This window comes from Ylistrum balloti, unplaced genomic scaffold (assembly GCF_031769215.1).
Source record: "Ylistrum balloti isolate Yb309-2 unplaced genomic scaffold, AGI_CSIRO_Ybal_v1 Utg369972, whole genome shotgun sequence".
Lineage (NCBI taxonomy): Eukaryota > Metazoa > Mollusca > Bivalvia > Pectinida > Pectinidae > Ylistrum > Ylistrum balloti.
Window position 1 is genome coordinate 535,001 of NW_026782064.1, and position 18,883 is coordinate 553,883.

At 37.6% G+C, this 18,883-nt stretch overlaps 2 protein-coding genes across 2 annotated transcripts; one reads left to right on the top strand and one right to left on the bottom strand.

The window, feature by feature from the left end:
- Nucleotides 1-736: 736 nt before the first annotated feature.
- On the bottom strand, nt 737-2,807 carry LOC132547717 (uncharacterized). The gene is made up of 2 exons (XM_060211520.1): nt 2,468-2,807; nt 737-1,621 (listed from the first exon to the last, which is right to left on the bottom strand). Exons 1-2 carry the CDS (start codon nt 2,805-2,807, stop codon nt 954-956), a joined length of 1,008 nt encoding a protein of 335 aa, XP_060067503.1. The 3' UTR covers nt 737-953.
- A 1,715-nt stretch (nt 2,808-4,522) lies between these two features.
- On the top strand, nt 4,523-5,836 carry LOC132547718 (uncharacterized). The gene has a single exon (XM_060211522.1). The coding sequence runs from the start codon at nt 4,523-4,525 to the stop codon at nt 5,834-5,836; it is 1,314 nt and encodes a 437-aa protein (XP_060067505.1).
- Nucleotides 5,837-18,883: the final 13,047 nt, after the last annotated feature.

Genomic DNA, 18,883 nt, shown 5'->3' on the forward strand with positions numbered 1-18,883 from the left:
TTATGATTGAAAACTACCAGAGGAGAGCCACCGAGAGAGTGCACGGCTTAGCTGACTAGCCATATTAACAAAGGCCCTGGTCACTTGGCTTACCAAGTCTACATTATAGAAGAAACCAGTCGGACATTGTTCAAGTCTACAAAATCATGAACAGTAACGATGTTGTGAACAATGAAAGATTGTTCACTATGACTCCTGTTAACGCTAATAGAGGACACTCGAAAAAAAAAATAATGAAACGACGGTCAAGGCTCAGTACCGCGAAGAGCTTATTTAATAACAGAGTTGAAAATATATGGAACAGCCTACCGGAATAAGCGATATATGCAAAAAGCCAAAAAAAACCCTCCTTCAAATTGCTGTTTAAAGAAATACTTAAGCGACGAACCCTCTAAGTTTTAACCTACATGTTATATTGTTATCGGATCCGACAACAAATCATACAATATCATCTCCAGACGCCAAAGGGCTTATATTGGTTTTTAAATGATAAAATTGACATAATTTAGTTATCACCTTGCTGTAGTTGTGACAGAGTTTGTGTTAGTACGTTTACCGTGGTATGAGCGCATGCTGACGTTTTAGATTGTAAGTTTCGAGAGTTTCCAGTACTTTTAGCACTATGATTGTATGTGAGAGTTGTCTACTTAGTTGGCATGGTGTTGTTGTCGATGTGATACCGTGTTCTCATTGACCCTACATTGATGTATTCTATTTTAAGTAATTTAATACTTACTTGTGTTTGGATATTCATTTACTTAAAATCTATTACGTATAGAATGAAGTCACTTGATATCGTGTTCTAAAATATATACATAATAACAATGTTGATATAGGCCGTTATGATCAAGTGATTACATAGCTGGAGGTAGATATGTTCAAATGTTTGTGTCATCCGTAACGTTAAATAGGTCTTTTTAAGTATAACACATCGGTCATCTCTATGCTTGACCTCACAGATCGATCCAAATCCGTGACGACAGCAGAAAACTATGACGTAACGTCAATACGACGTCAGAACTACTTTTTGCGTAGACACCGAACATAGGCCAGAGATTCAGTGTAACATCAACATCGGAGAAATCGCAGATGACGGTATTGGACAATCTGTTCATTACCGTCATTTTCCCGTCCGCCATGTTGACGCGAACACCCAGCGCCATGTGGTTGTGCGTGCCTGCTGTACTGTTCCCCACATCTTTCAAACCACCATGATTCTTTTGCTGTGATTGACATGCGCTTTTTACACGACCAGTGACGTCGTCTCGAGCAACTACGAACGACCATGTAGAGTGTAGCTCCCATCCAATGTAGTGAGAATTATCGACGGCGCTTTCACGCCCTACCCCAAACTCGAACAACAAGTTTCGTCCTGTCAGGTCAAAATTTATTCTGTAATATGCGTCAAGCTCGAAGCAAACGATGTCCGGATGTTTTATAGGAAGAGAACCCTTCACACCGTAATATTTCACAAGGGTGGTATCGCTTACAATCGGCCATTCGAAAGGGAAGTCATTCGTGAGATTTGTCCACGGGTTACGAGAGTTAAAAAGTGACTTCCGATCAAGTGACAAAAATGTTCTTGAATTTAAAGTTGTCTCGCTCATATGAATAGGGAAATCTGCAACGAAGAAAAGACATATTTGTTGGTGTGTCAACATGTATCTATCTCATTATAATACAATTTATAGTAACTGTACACATATTTAAGACAGACATTGTTAATGTCCTATTTGTTTGTCATATAGAAGTTCTAACAATTGTTTTCATTAGATTCTACTTTTTACTTTTTTAGCTTAAATATTTCGGCATTTATTCGTGAAAACAGCACTATGTCATATTGCAGGTGTGTATGTAGTGGATGCCACTACACTGAGAACGGGGTTATGGTGTTTTTCCTTCCTTTTACTTCATTCGGATAGTGGCACTGTTCAGCATTATCAGGTATATGGAAGTACTAAATAAAGGGACTGGTCATCTTCCAATCTAGATTCTGACATTTTTTTCGATCACCTTGGATTCACCAGTCGCCTCTTGCGCTTCAAAATCTAGGCCCTTAAACATCACTGACGAGTCCTAGAAGGACAAAACAGCTGTATGATGCAGTTAAATTCTTTGTTTGGTTCTACCGTATCTAACTCTGAATTTGTATTAAAACGTCCTTTCATTTGTGACTCTTTTGTACAATCTGTTTAAATGTCTGTTCGTTCTCGTTTGTGTACACCTGTATAAATGTCTGTTCGTTCTCGTTTGTGTACACCTGTCTAAATGTCTGTTCGTTCTCGTTTGTGTACACCTGTCTAAATGTCTGTTCGTTCTCGTTTGTGTACACCTGTTTATGACTGCAGAGCTACGAGTACATTTCTATATAGATATTTTATGCCTTGTTTTATCGTTATGAAGGCAGCACTCGAATTGCCCGAATGGGCCTGTAATACCTGCAAAGCAACGGGCAGAAAATCCTTACCTTCTATCAAAGTATTTCCTAAACTTGTTCTCTTCAGTTGTGTTACAAAAGCTGCATTTTCATCCACTGTTTTCGAAAGCCTTTCATATTTCCGCTTGAAATCTTGCTGTAATTGTGTCTTGCTGCTGTTGGCTGTCGTGCCACATACACGCAAACATTCGTCTGATGTCTGTTGATGTTGAATCTTCATTAGTTCCACGATGAATGGTTTGATATTTTCCATAACTTTTTGTTCTATGATTGCATTTTCCAAGTCAATACCTCTACACAAACTCTGAACTTGAAGTTTTAAAAGTGAGGATAAGGCAAGGACAAGCTGAGCTAGTTGAAAACGCATCATCGCCTCTATCGCCTTGGTAGTAAGGACGAGTATGATTATGTAAAAAAATCCCACGTTTTGTGTAGATATTGAAATGGGTGGACAAAATGTTGATTGTTGAGTGCGGAATGTGAAGTAGCACCCACTCGAGTTATAGAATGTCCCTCTCGGTGATACAAATATAGTGCGACTCCTACAAACATCCAATATTGTTTTAACATATATTGTTTTTATGTGGCTAATATTTACGGATAACGCCCAACTGTCTATTTATTCAGTCTGATTTTTTATTATTAGGAGGTGCGACGTTTCTGAGCAACAATTTAGCCAATACCGCATGGTATTTAAGTAACATCAGTGACAGAAATTACAGTTTACATTTTTTGTTTTATCATACAATACTTTAGAAATTCATTATGTGCATTTTTTATTTTACAGGGTGGAATTACATTATCGAAGTATTATAGATTTACCAGTGATAGACAGGTAACTGTTAAACACTGTGACACAGAGGGAACCTATACTTATCTATAATATTTTTTATAGGTAGATAAAAATGCCAGCGTTATCGTTATGGTAAGTTAATTGTATCAAGCCTCGTATTTTGAGACTTAATTCCGTTGTAGGTGATATATATCACTACAGATAATAATATACAGCATTTAGTCGCCATAACTAATCTGCAGAGGGGTTCAATCAATTCCATAGGTGGTTTCAATCTTTACTCTGCTCTCCAAGTGGTATAAACACTAGTTAATATGTCATAAACTTCGGATCAATTAGGTATTTATTCCTCTTTATAACACATACATAAAACGTGCTGAATGAAGAGACTCACTGCACACGTATAGAACCTCCCGTATTCACGCTACTGTCTTCTTTTTTTTCGATAATAAAAACTCGTTTGATATGCATTTAATCCGCCTATAAAGCAGTGCCGACCTTTTATTGATCGTGTCTGATCGGCCCGTCTGTCAATACCGGTCGTTCCTACCCAGGAACAGGGGGTATCGAGTTGTATTCGGTTGTCTGCATATTGGACCTGTGTTCCGTTTTGACAAAAATCGTGTTATAACTTTAAGTGTTACCTGTACGGAAGACCGCTCGAGTGTGATTGGTCGCCGAATGTTCAAACCGACTTGTGTATATTTCCAAACAGTATTTCTCGTCATGTGTCGAGGTAAAAGAATTTTAAGCGTTGATTTGATGTAACAGAATGAAAATCTTCTTAACATTTGATTTACATAAATTGTCTTGATCATATAAAACGTTTGATACTGAAGAAAGTACCTCCCGGGAATAAACACAAAGCGTTTTGTTTCTTCAATTGTTATTTGACTTGAAGAAAAGTTTGGGAGTTTGGAAGAATGGGAAAAGAAAATGATCATAGGATTTTCTTTATCTATTCCGAACCATTAGAACAAAAGTATGGAGATGTGCCTAATATTACGTGTCTACATGTGAAGATGTGTGCATTAGTGAGATGAGCTGAACACGTGCGTCTGGATAAGATGAAGAGGATTCCAAAACATTAACGGAGACGGTTATCTGGTATGTAGATGTACACATATAGGTACACGTGTGCCTGTGTATTGAATTTACGATAAAGACGATATATTACTCTCATTTTTTACGGTTATGGACAAGGAAGACTAAAAAGGATTAGCCTATATATCTACTTTGATATACAGATTTGAATACCTGAGCTAGGTGTCAGGTACGCCCAGGTGTTACAGATGTCGACAGTGCTCTCCAGCTCGTCCTACTGTATCCCATTATCACAATCATCACCTACTCATCCTTTTCGCTCACTTGTCCAGCTTCCCCAATCCAGCGACATGCAACGTAATTATGCCTTTGCCACGTTGCCTAGTTACCAGCGGTACACTCGCAGAGAAACCATTAAAACAGACGTCACCAAGGATACCACGGCTTATGCCAATATCAGACAGAAAATCAGTTCTACTAGTCTTACCGTTCCTTACGAGAAAGGACTGGACACTCTGAAAGCGCTGCAACGTTCAAATGATACCTCATCGGCAGAACTTGGATCCATTTTAAAACTTCAAAAACGAAGGACGGAAACCATCACGTGCAACAGAATTTCGGCTAAACAGATTATTAATGATGTGCTTACTTCTGGAAGACAATCGCCACGAACCCGGTTAGGGTCGGAAGGTGGTTCGTCTGTGCGGAGTACAGAATCAAAACTATCCAAGGTCAAGGTCATAAGAGCACGACCTCCGTACCGAAAAGACAGACTAGAGTCTGAAACGAGTAGTAATGCCTCGAGAAGTAGACCTACTTCTTATACAAGCTGGTATACGGACGAGTCTTTATGGGGTGACAAGTTAGATGAAATCAAAGAACGGTATGCCGATAACAGCGATTTCATAACGTCTATGCGTCGTGATAAAGGTGATGGCAAGAGTGACAACAGAAGTGAGGTCAGTGAAGCGGATCTCACTCCGCGACTGGACGTCAAAAGCATCTCACCAAATAACACTAAAATGAAACATTCAAATAAGAAAAATCTGAAATTAAAGAAAGCAGTGTTTTTACCAACGATTCCAATACACGACGAGGAACAGCGAAATAGAGATGGAAGTTTGTCAAGTCATACAACAGAAAGCAGTAGGTCCGTTCACGGGAATGTAAACTTCTTTTGCAGAGAAAGTACTAATAATGTTTACATACCAAAAAGGAGAAAAGTTGAATTTAATCTAAAGCCAAAACGACCGGTGCGATTACCACCTATTCCGGCGAAGAGGGAAACAAACGTTTATAAAAAGCCCAAATCCATTTTGAAAAAATGCGACGATGTTTTCGACGATCTGCCGCCATCACGTTCGCCCTCTCCAACGTTCAGGGAAACGGAAGAGGGGAACGTAGTATCAAGCTGGCAGGTTCATCTCCCTCGTCTGACGTCACCAGTACCAAGTGCTCGTAGACAAGCCATGTCTTTTCACAGACAAAGTATCAAAGTGAAATGTAGTAAAGAATTCGAGACTGTCGCGAGTGATATCAAATCAGACAGGAATGAAACGTAAATGGAGATCTCGTTATACGGATTACATGTGGAATGTTTTCTGTAAACTGTGCGATGTAATAATGTGACTTAATAGCGCAATGTGTTAGTTGGAGTCCTACGAAACAATCTCGGGACTTATTGAAGTCTTCAGGAAAACAACCCCATACAGCGACTTTTGTTGATTGACGAAACAACTTGTGGCATAAAAGGCTATATATCACATAAGTGAGACGCACAGAAACCAGTCATTTGATTTGTTTAAATTGTATATTAATTGTCACTTTATCTGAAAGGTACACCAAATATCATTGCACTTCCGGAAAAAACAGATGACATATTTGAAAAGTGTACATAAAGATATGATAAGATAATATGACCGAAGCTGTTAAGATAAACGTTATTAAATATATGTTACTGGATCGTTTAAAACTTTATCCGTGAATAGTTTTTTCCCCAAACTGTTTGAAATCGAATATAATTGGTTAAAGTGAGCATCGTTAGTGAGGTCACCACTTGTTCCGTTATTCATAAGGACGTTTAGGACGTGATAAGAAGTGTTATATAACAGGGACATTTACTTGAAATCTGACTATATTAACCTCGCCAGAGGGCACTGTTTATTTGATAGGACATCAAAAGTATCATTTCAGATCTTGGTTGATGTCGAAGGTAATTTTTTTCAGGTTAGAATCTAACAGCTGTGATGTGTAAACATTTCGTCAGTCTTTTAAGGTATGCTTTCTGTGTGCCCTAGCTGTCATATTAAATACATTGAATCACGCCGCCCCATTTTGTGCCGTGTATTGAATATGGTATATGTATATATTTCCCCAGTGTAGTCGTTTTCTGTGATATTTCAGGATGAATGGCAACTTCCTATTGATTGAAAATCAATGACCACAATCACTTCACACTAGACCAGAATGCTCATCATTAGACGTTAACCAAATACATCTCGTTAGATAAACATGCATTTCCTCTGGTGTCTGGTAGTAGTTAAACCATCGATCATTGTCACATTAACAGCGTTGTCTAGTTGTATAACATATATATTAATGACATAATTGGTAAGGTGCCTAGTTATTTGAAGTTAAAATTACTGGCAAATTACGAAAGTGTCTTCTTGTACATAAGGTTACGTGTCTTGTTATCTAACGTTAGATTAATGACACATTAGGAAAGTGTCTTCTTGTATAAAGTTATAAGATGCATGGCACATAAGGTAACGTGTCTTGTTATCTAACGTTAGATTAATGACACATTAGGAAAGTGTCTTCTTGTATAAAGTTATAAGATGCATGGCACATAAGGTAACGTGTCTTGTTATCTAACGTTAGATTAATGACACATTAGGAAAGTGTCTTCTTGTACATAAGGTAACGTGTCTTGTTATCTAATGTAAGATTAATAACACAAAAGTAAAGATATCTAGTTAAATAAAGCTAAGGTAACTGAAGAATTAAGAAAGGTGTCTGGTTGTATAAAGTTCAGATAAATGACACGTCATATAAAGTTCAGATAAATGACACGTCATATAAAGTTCAGATAAATGACACGTCATATAAAGTTCATATAAAGTTTTAATAAATGACACGTCATATAAAGTTTTAATAAATGACACGTCATATAAAGTTTTAATAAATGACACGTCATATAAAGTTTTAATAAATGACACGTCATATAAAGTTTTAATAAATGACACGTCATATAAAGTTTTAATAAATGACACGTCATATAAAGTTTTAATAAATGACACGTCATATAAAGTTTTAATAAATGACACGTTATGAAATGTGTCTAGTTGTTTGAAGCTTTGATAAATATGACATTAAGGAAGGTTTCAAACTATATGAAAGTATGATTAATGACACATTGCTAGGAAACTAGGACATGTGTATTGATATTTAGTATCTGATTGTTTTATATGGTGAAAATTCAACATAATTTGATAGTAAAAATTACAAGAGGAAATATGAGATTTGATTGAGGATATACCCTGCTCACTGTAAAAAGTTATAACCAAACTTTCGATAGATATCAAGTATCAGTATGTCGCTGTAATGGAAATGTGTGTATATCGAAATGTGTTGATATCAAAGTGTCTTGGCAATGAATTTATTGACTGGAAACTTGAAATCACATTTCTTCAAAGGTATAACGTGTGGTAATGAAAAATGTGCGGCCACTGTAGTCCATCATACAACCAAAGCGGATGTATGGTCCGGTAGTCATCACTGACGATGTATGATCCGGTAGTTATCACTGACGATGTATGATCCGGTAGTTATCACTGACAATGTATGATCCGGTAGTCATCACTAACGATGTATGATCCGGTAGTTATCACTGACGATGTATGATCCGGTAGTTATCACTGACAATGTATGGTCCGGTAGTCATCACTGACGATGTATGATCCGGTAGTTATCACTGACGATGTATGATCCGGTAGTTATCACTGACAATGTATGATCCGGTAGTCATCACTAACGATGTATGATCCGGTAGTTATCACTGACGATGTATGATCCGGTAGTTATCACTGACGATGTATGATCCGGTAGTTATCACTGACGATGTATGATCCGGTAGTTATCACTGACGATGTATGATCCGGTAGTTATCACTGACGATGTATGATCCGGTAGTTATCACTGACGATGTATGATCCGGTAGTTATCACTGACGATGTATGATCCGGTAGTTATCACTGACGATGTATGATCCGGTAGTTATCACTGACGATGTATGATCCGGTAGTTATCACTGACGATGTATGATCCGGTAGTTATCACTGACGATGTATGATCCGGTAGTTATCACTGACGATGTATGATCCGGTAGTTATCACTGACGATGTATGATCCGGTAGTTATCACTGACGATGTATGATCCGGTAGTTATCACTGACGATGTATGATCCGGTAGTTATCACTGACGATGTATGATCCGGTAGTTATCACTGACGATGTATGATCCGGTAGTTATCACTGACGATGTATGATCCGGTAGTTATCACTGACGATGTATGATCCGGTAGTTATCACTGACGATGTATGATCCGGTAGTTATCACTGACGATGTATGATCCGGTAGTTATCACTGACGATGTATGATCCGGTAGTTATCACTGACGATGTATGATCCGGTAGTCATCACTGACGATGTATGATCCGGTAGTTATCACTGACGATGTATGATCCGGTAGTTATCACTGACGATGTATGATCCGGTAGTTATCACTGACGATGTATGATCCGGTAGTTATCACTGACGATGTATGATCCGGTAGTTATCACTGACGATGTATGATCCGGTAGTCATCACTCACGATGTATGATCCGGTAGTTATCACTGACGATGTATGATCCGGTAGTTATCACTGACGATGTATGATCCGGTAGTTATCACTGACGATGTATGATCCGGTAGTTATCACTAACGATGTATGATCCGGTAGTTATCACTAACGATGTATGATCCGGTAGTTATCACTGACGATGTATGATCCGGTAGTTATCACTAACGATGTATGATCCGGTAGTTATCACTAACGATGTATGATCCGGTAGTTATCACTAACGATGTATGATCCGGTAGTTATCACTCACGATGTATGATCCGGTAGTTATCACTAACGATGTATGATCCGGTAGTTATCACTGACGATGTATGATCCGGTAGTTATCACTAACGATGTATGATCCGGTAGTTATCACTGACGATGTATGATCCGGTAGTTATCACTGACGATGTATGATCCGGTAGTTATCACTGACGATGTATGATCCGGTAGTTATCACTGACGATGTATGATCCGGTAGTTATCACTGACGATGTATGATCCGGTAGTTATCACTGACGATGTATGATCCGGTAGTTATCACTAACGATGTATGATCCGGTAGTTATCACTGACGATGTATGATCCGGTAGTTATCACTGACGATGTATGATCCGGTAGTTATCACTGACGATGTATGATCCGGTAGTTATCACTGACGATGTATGATCCGGTAGTTATCACTGACGATGTATGATCCGGTAGATATCCCACACGATGTATGATCCGGTAGTTATCACTAACGATGTATGATCCGGTAGTTATCACTCACGATGTATGATCCGGTAGTTATCACTAACGATGTATGATCCGGTAGTTATCACTAACGATGTATGATCCGGTAGTTATCACTGACGATGTATGATCCGGTAGTTATCACTGACGATGTATGATCCGGTAGTTATCACTAACGATGTATGATCCGGTAGTTATCACTGACGATGTATGATCCGGTAGATATCCCACACGATGTATGATCCGGTAGTTATCACTGACGATGTATGATCCGGTAGTTATCACTCACGATGTATGATCCGGTAGTTATCACTGACGATGTATGATCCGGTAGTTATCACTGACGATGTATGATCCGGTAGTTATCACTGACGATGTATGATCCGGTAGTTATCACTGACGATGTATGATCCGGTAGTTATCACTGACGATGTATGATCCGGTAGTTATCACTGACGATGTATGATCCGGTAGTTATCACTGACGATGTATGATCCGGTAGTTATCACTAACGATGTATGATCCGGTAGTTATCACTCACGATGTATGATCCGGTAGTTATCACTAACGATGTATGATCCGGTAGTTATCACTAACGATGTATGATCCGGTAGTTATCACTAACGATGTATGATCCGGTAGATATCCCACACGATGTATGATCCGGTAGTTATCACTAACGATGTATGATCCGGTAGTTATCACTCACGATGTATGATCCGGTAGTTATCACTAACGATGTATGATCCGGTAGTTATCACTAACGATGTATGATCCGGTAGTTATCACTGACGATGTATGATCCGGTAGATATCCCACACGATGTATGATCCGGTAGATATCCCTCACGATGTATGATCCGGTAGTTATCACTAACGATGTATGATCCGGTAGTTATCACTAACGATGTATGATCCGGTAGTTATCACTGACGATGTATGATCCGGTAGTTATCACTCACGATGTATGATCCGGTAGTTATCACTCACGATGTATGATCCGGTAGATATCACTAACGATGTATGATCCGGTAGATATCCCACACGATGTATGATCCGGTAGTTATCACTAACGATGTATGATCCGGTAGTTATCACTCACGATGTATGATCCGGTAGTTATCACTGACGATGTATGATCCGGTAGTTATCACTCACGATGTATCGACCAGATTTTTTTCCATTGTTGACGACTTCAGCCACATTTACTTAATGTATAGCATTTAAACGCTTCCGTTAATGTATTATATATAGCATCGGATAAAACGCGGACATAATAACAAATACCACGACCAAGAACCCCTGAGACACATTTTCTAATTTACACTTTTGGGAGTGTCATTAATTATATAACCAAACTAGGTGTTAAACATAATATATGTATGGTGTAATTGCAAGCTGCATTATGTCACCAAGGCAACAGACACAGAGATATTAATACTCCCCGATGTTTCTCAGCTGACTTTAGTTACTTGTATTCGTAATGTTTTTGGACCTGCTGAATGTATGAAATGTTTCATTAAACCAAACTAGAACCACATCTAAAACGTTTGTAAACGTTTCATAACACGGAAATCTTTTCAGGAAATACTTGCCATAGTGGGGTAGTATACAGCCTTTATTTATTTCATTGATGTCGAATTTCAATGCTGTGAGTTTATTGATGGTTAAATGCTGCCTCATATAATCCTCGGTTTAAATGACACTGAAAACATCAATCTAAAAAGATAAAATCATCTCATTCAAAAATAATCAAATCACTGAAATTCTACTGCTTACGCACACACTATTTACGTGTAGGTTTTGTTAAAGATGTTTAATACATTAAATTTGAAACCAGATTGGATTGCTTTCTTATTCATTGAAACATGGACCTAATGAGTTGTTGCATTCAAGGTTATACGGATTATACCACATCTTATACGGATTATACCATATCTTATACGGATTATACCATATCTTATACGGATTATACCATATCTTATACGGATTATACCATATCTTATACGGATTATACCATATCTTATACGGATTATACCACATCTTATACGGATTATACCACATCTTATACGGATTATACCATATCTTATACGGATTATACCATATCTTATACGGATTATACCACATCTTATACGGATTATACCATATCTTATACGGATTATACCACATCTTATACGGATTATACATATCACATCTTATACGGATTATACCACATCTTATACGGATTTATATCCCACATCTTATACGGATTATACCATATCTTATACGGATTATACCACATCTTATACGGATTATACCATATCTTATACGGATTATACCATATCTTATACGGATTATACCACATCTTATACGGATTATACCATATCTTATACGGATTATACCATATCTTAAAAAGATATTTAGTTACATGGATCATTAAAAGCTCTACAAGAGTTTTTATATCTTATTTTTAAAAAAACCCAATAAAATAGTTATTGGTGATAAATTTCGTTACTACAGTTTTATTGGATGTGCTTTGCCTGTTGTGTGAGAGTTAACATACCGAGTAAAGCCTTTGTTTGCACAAAGCTATATATATATATATATTTGAAAAGAATGAAATCAACACGGCAAATGTATTCCGATGACGTTTTCAGGCCTAACGGCCATCTTCAGGCGACATAATTTTCTCGTTGTAGAATTTTTCTGTATTGATGGTGCTCCAACATCTCAACAATGTGTGGTGTTGGTTATATGAATTCGAAGTGGTTTTACAACCATAAACATTAGTTTGGTTGTTATTGTCACCAGTCTACCTACATTATCAGAAATCTGTATCAAAATATTGTACAAATCTAATTAAATTGACAACGGTTGACGTGTTCATGTAGACGGCACATGTGCATGAGTAACTGTACTAGAATACAGTGTCCGGGACGACAGACTACGGTGATATACATCTCCTTATATCTCGTACGTTTCCGATTTCTTCCCTTTATCCATGTTTAATCAACGCCAATGGCACGCGACTTTATTGAACTTAAGAATTTCTGTTAATTTAGTTATACACCTAGCTGTGTATCATTGGTATTAACACACCTGTTTTCTCAGTACGGTAGCCTTCCGCAGACAAGCGTCTACTGACGTATGTAATATGAAGTCATTATTATGACACTAGTGACGTCAGAACCAGGAGTATTTTTTTCTGAAGCTTCAGATGATATATATGAAGGTTTTGCACTTCACCATCGATAATTGATCAGTGCATAGTGCATTTCAAATCAGCGAAACCATGCGTTAAGTCCTAAGTGGCATACAATTAAAATTTAGTTATATGTATATCACGGACCATACAAATAGATAACCAGCTATACATTTAAAGTTAATCGTACATTGTGGACTCTATTCCATGTTAACTACTGGCCCTACACATTTCTCTCGTAAGATATAGAGAAGCTGTCTAGTACTTACAGAAGAAGTCTAGATCATGATAACATTAAAATACCCTAGATAAAACGAACAGTGCTATATTGGGTGTATCCGAGCCTACTCCAACAGTGAATGAGTATATTGGGGAAGAACGCGGAGGAAAGTTGTCTGTAGACTATCCTTTTTGGTACAGGAAAATATGTGTATATCTTTTCTCCACGTGTTATCTTGAAATATACCGAATATAGTACAGGTGTGATGGTGTATACTTTGTTCCGTACATGTTCACAAAACACAATATGCTTATATGAACCCGATAATCCAAGACGTGTCCTCATTTGAACAGGTGCCAAGCATATCAAATTGTTTGTTTAGCTTGTAACATCGAGCAATTGACGAAAATACATTCCAAGTGCTATAATTCTATAGAATATCTAGTCCAGCTTATTTATGGCCCAGTATTTGTGGGTCAAGTTTCAATCGCTTTGTCCCAGTCCATTAGCCGACCACAAACAAGTAACCATTTTACAAGACAAAGATAAGTAGGCTCTCACAATACACAGATAAGAACTGTAAGCTATTGTAGATGTCAACAATGGTTGGCCGATTAAAGTACTTACTGTCTTAATGATAGAGGAATTCTTGGTGATATCTTGCAGTGTTATTGTAGTGAACTACGGCAAGCTTGACGTAATTCTAGACGGCCAATTCGGTTAATATTACCATCGAAGAATTAATAACTGGCATTACTGCTGGGAATATACACAAAGGTTTAACAATGCAGGATGATAGGATTTTATACTTGTTTAAGCTGCAAACAGTTACACAATGGACGTTTTAACTTCCATTTCTCGTTCTAGTCTTCTTTATCCTTAAATATCATGGATATTTTATCAAAAACTTGCATTCATATCCAAAAACATATCACTTATATTTAATGTTTATAATCTTTATTTTAACACATATTATTTGTATTCCAAAGTTTGTTATACATATCGATAGTGTTCCGATATGTCGTCCGTTATACACGGATTGTCATTCAGCTGTAGACTTTATACTGTAATAAGCACTATCAAAAGCACACTACATCCTATATAAAAACGTGATGGATTTGGGGGTGCAAAATCTGCCAAAACTGAGTTTAAAGATGCATTGCACTGAGACCTATACTAGTACGATGTATCTGAACACAAAACAAGATGTAACAAAACAAATTGCAATACACAACACAGGCATTGCTTGATTATCTTAATATTATTTTTTTGACAAACCGCCATCCAATCTTAAAACAATGTATGATTGGATACAAATAACATTTTTATCCTATAAAATCCAATATTTTGAAAATGTACAATAATAGAAATCACAGGATTTTAGAATACATCATAACTATTGTAAAGTTTACATCAGAAACTTCATTTAGAAAGTAGGCAGTCTCTAAACTTTGCATTGCCTCTTGGGATTCATCATAATGATAACAAAAGATCATAATGGCATTTTAACTCAAAATTCAAAAATGAAGAAACCAGGGCAAAATATGAACAAGGGAAAATACAATAGAGTGTTCCAGAAGGATAAGCGTTTTCTGTTCTGACTCTAGTCGTCGTTATAAAAACCGGAACCGGATGTGTGAGTGTGGTAGAATAACTTTCTGGTCTGTGCTGGAGTAGTCAGTGAATGATATAACCAGCTTTGAAAGTGGTGATTGCTTTCCAATTCTTTTAAATTTTAAATTGTCATGTGACTAAAAGGACTTTACAAAACACACAAATAAAAACATATTTCAATACAAAGGAGTGTCAATATGGGACATATTCTGGCCAGTCATTGATAAGCCTTAATAGATTTCAGAAAGATTCATGTCAGATGTATATATAACATCTGATTTCGTGTAGGCTGATAAGAACATTTGGGGGTCATATAAGTGGGAATTTTGCTGTTTCAGGTTTAACAAACTCAAAATTTGTTAAAAAGTTATACCTTAATTACGCTGAAAAAAAACCTGATAAGGCAGGTCATAGTGATTAAATTGATGAGATGGTATGTCTTAACATCAAATAACTTTTAAAACGCCCTAAAACTAACTGACGACACAATAAGATATGCAACATTGGTTACCACGATGACGGTATTATGTTGTATAGTTAGGCATTGCTGACTCTACATTACCATGGAGTACCTTGTCAAGCAACCCCAAACGGGATCACAAAGCGTATTTACAATTTTAATCAACCGATTGTGTGATTTTGATTAAACATGACATAAATACGCCCAGGCAGACGGGTATGAGAATAGATACTCGGCAAAGGATGCCCGACCATCTTCCTAATTTGGTTATCTATCTGTGTTTCTACAAACAATCAGATATCAAACCCACGGGTGTGTCAATAAAGACCTTAAAGTGGAAGTATTCCTTAATCACTGGGTTTGTTTTAGTCGAACAACTTGAAATAGTTTTTCTAGAGTAACTACCGAAACAACGTCTCGAGCACTTTGTAATGTGAAAGTATATATCAGATGTGTTTCTAACGATCGAGGTTACGATGACACTGATGTCATCGCCGTCTGTCAAGAAATATTCACTGTCCAAAAACGAGTACAGCGACCGTGGTCTCATAGCAGCCTTGGTTTGGATGTAACAGGTACCTCATCCAGTTCCTTCGCCAACCATCTGGTAATACTTGAGAAAAATATTCAGCTCGATCACTGAAAAAGGAAAATTTGTAGCAGTAGATTCTGAGGAATGAGTATCTGAATTGTTTTAATGTTACTACAGATACTGGAAATATACATTACTCTGATTTTTTTCTGTTTTTTTTTGTTTTTTGTTTTGCTTTTGTTTTTAAGCCAAAGCAGAATATTGGTATGATTAGCCTGAAAAGCCCCACTTGTCTTGGTATTGTTCCACCATCTAACTAGCTAGTGACGTTATGCCCAGATCTGTTACTAATATTGTAAGAAACTATCCTGCATGCAATCTCTTTTCCAGAGAAGCTGAGGGCTATGTGTGGTGGAACAGTTGACCTCATCCATAGCTACTACATAACAGGAAGCAATATGTAAACGTTGTAGTGCTTGCATGGTACAGAATGTCCTTAAAGTTGTCAAGTGGTCACACAATGTCCTATTCTCGGACCAATCATTTTCAACATTAGTGAGGTCCTCTTTATCACCAAACATGCTAATGACAAAAACACAATGTCAAGTACCCAAACACAAAGTGACACGTCCATCATTGAAGATATTTTAGAAAAAGAGAGCGAGTTTCTGGCAATGAAAATTTGGGGAAATGCCAGCAAAGAAAAACAAATATACTGTTTTTGACTTTAGTAATATTGTATGAATTTATTTTTAAAGTTTGTAGGTTATCAATGTGTATGGTTGATGTGGCAGGTTATCAATGTGTATGATTGATGTGGCAGGTTATCAATGTGTATGGTTGATGTGGCAGGTTATCAATGTGTATGGTTGATGTGGCAGGTTATCAATGTGTATGGTTGATGTGGCAGGTTATCAATGTGTATGGTTGATGTGGCAGGTTATCAATGTGTATGGTTGATGTGGCAGGTTATCAATGTGTATGGTTGATGTGGCAGGTTATCACTGTGTATGGTTGATGTGGCAGGTTATCACTGTGTATGGTTGATGTGGCAGGTTATCACAGTGTATGGTTGATGTGGCAGGTTATCAATGTGTATGGTTTAGTTTGGAGGTTATCATTATGTACGGTTGAGTTTGGAGGTTATCAATGTGTATGGTTGATGTGGCAGGTTATCACTGTGTAGGGTTGAGTTTGGAGGTTATCAATGTGTATGGCAGGTTATCACTGTGTAGGGTTGAGATTGGAGGTTATCAATGTGTATGGTTTAGTTTGGAGGTTATCAATATGTACGGTTGAGTTTGGAGGTTATCAATGTGTATGGTTGAGTTTTGAGGTTATCAATATGTATGGTTGACGTGGCAGGTTATCAATGTGTATGGTTGATGTGGCAGGTTATCAATGTGTATGGTTGATGTGGCAGGTTATCAATGTGGCAGGTTATATGGTTGATGTGGCAGGTTATCAATGTGTATGGTTGATGTGGCAGGTTATCAATGTGTATGGTTGATGTGGCAGGTTATCAATGTGTATGGTTGATGTGGCAGGTTATAAATGTGTATGGTTGATGTGGCAGGTTATCACTGTGTTGGGAGGTTATCAATGTGTATGGTTTAGATTGGAGGTTATCAATGTGTATGGTTGATGTGGCAGGTTATCAATGTGTATGGTTGATGTGGCAGGTTATCACTGTGTATGGTTGATGTGGCAGGTTATCAATGTGTATGGTTGATGTGGGAGGTTATCAATGTGTATGGTTGAGATTGGAGGTTATCACTGTGTATGGTTGATGTGGCAGGTTATCACTGTGTATGGTTGATGTGGCAGGTTATCAATGTGTATGGTTGAGATTGGAGGTTATCACTGTGTAAGGTTGATGTGGCAGGTTATCAATGTGTATGGTTTAGTTTGGAGGTTATCATTATGTACGGTTGAGTTTGGAGGTTATCAATGTGTATGGTTGATGTGGCAGGTTATCACTGTGTAGATGTGGCAGGTTATTACTGTGTATGGTTGATGAGGTTGGATGTTATCACTGTGTATGGTTGTTGAGGTTGGATGTTATTACTGTGTATGGTTGATGAGGTTGGATGGTATCACTGTATATGGTTGATGAGGTTGGGTGTTATCAATGTGTATGGTTGATGTGGCAGGTTATCTCAGTGTATGGTTGATGTGGCAGGTCATCAATGTGTATGGTTGATGTGGCAGGTTATCTCAGTGTATGGTTGATGTGGCAGGTTATCTCAGTGTATGGTTGATGTGGCAGGTTATCAATGTGTATGGTTGAGGTGGCAGGTTATCAATGTGTATGGTTGATGTGGCAGGTTATCAATGTGTATGGTTGATGTGGCAGATTATCAATGTGTATGGTTGATGTGGCATGTTATCACTGTGTATGGTTGATGTGGCAGGTTATCACTATGTATGGTTGATGTGGCATGTTATCACTACTTACGGTTGATGTGGCATGTTATCACTATGTATGGTTGATGTGGCAGGTTATCAATGTGTATGGTTGAGTTTGGAATTAATCAATGTGTATGGTTGAGATTGGAGGTTATCAATGTGTATGGTTGAGATTGGAGGTTATCACTGTGTATGGTTGATGTGGCAGGTTATCACTGTGTATGGTTGATGTGGCAGGTTATCACTGTGTATGGTTGATGTGGCAGATTATCAATGTGTATGGTTGAGATTGGAGGTTATCAATGTGTATGGTTTAGTTTGGAGGTTATCAATATGTATGGTTGAGATTGGAGGTTATCAATGTGTATGGTTGAGATTGGAGGTTATCAATGTGTATGGTTGAGTTTGGAGGTTATCACTGTGTATGGTTGATGTGGCAGGTTATCAATGTGTATGGTTGATGTGGCAGGTTATCACTGTGTATGGTTGATGTGGCAGGTTATAAATGTGTATGGTTGATGTGGCAGGTTATCACTGTGTATGGTTGATGTGGCAGGTTATCACTGTGTATGG

Bases quoted from the DNA above. Each gene is read 5' to 3' on its own strand.
- LOC132547717 (XM_060211520.1), bottom strand. From the start codon at position 2,807: ATGATGCGTTTTCAACTAGCTCAGCTTGTCCTTGCCTTATCCTCACTT. The intron at 1,622-2,467 runs GTAAGGATTTTC...TCTTCGTTGCAG, and splicing joins AGGAAATACTTTGATAGAAG to ATTTCCCTATTCATATGAGC.
- LOC132547718 (XM_060211522.1), top strand. From the start codon at position 4,523: ATGTCGACAGTGCTCTCCAGCTCGTCCTACTGTATCCCATTATCACAA.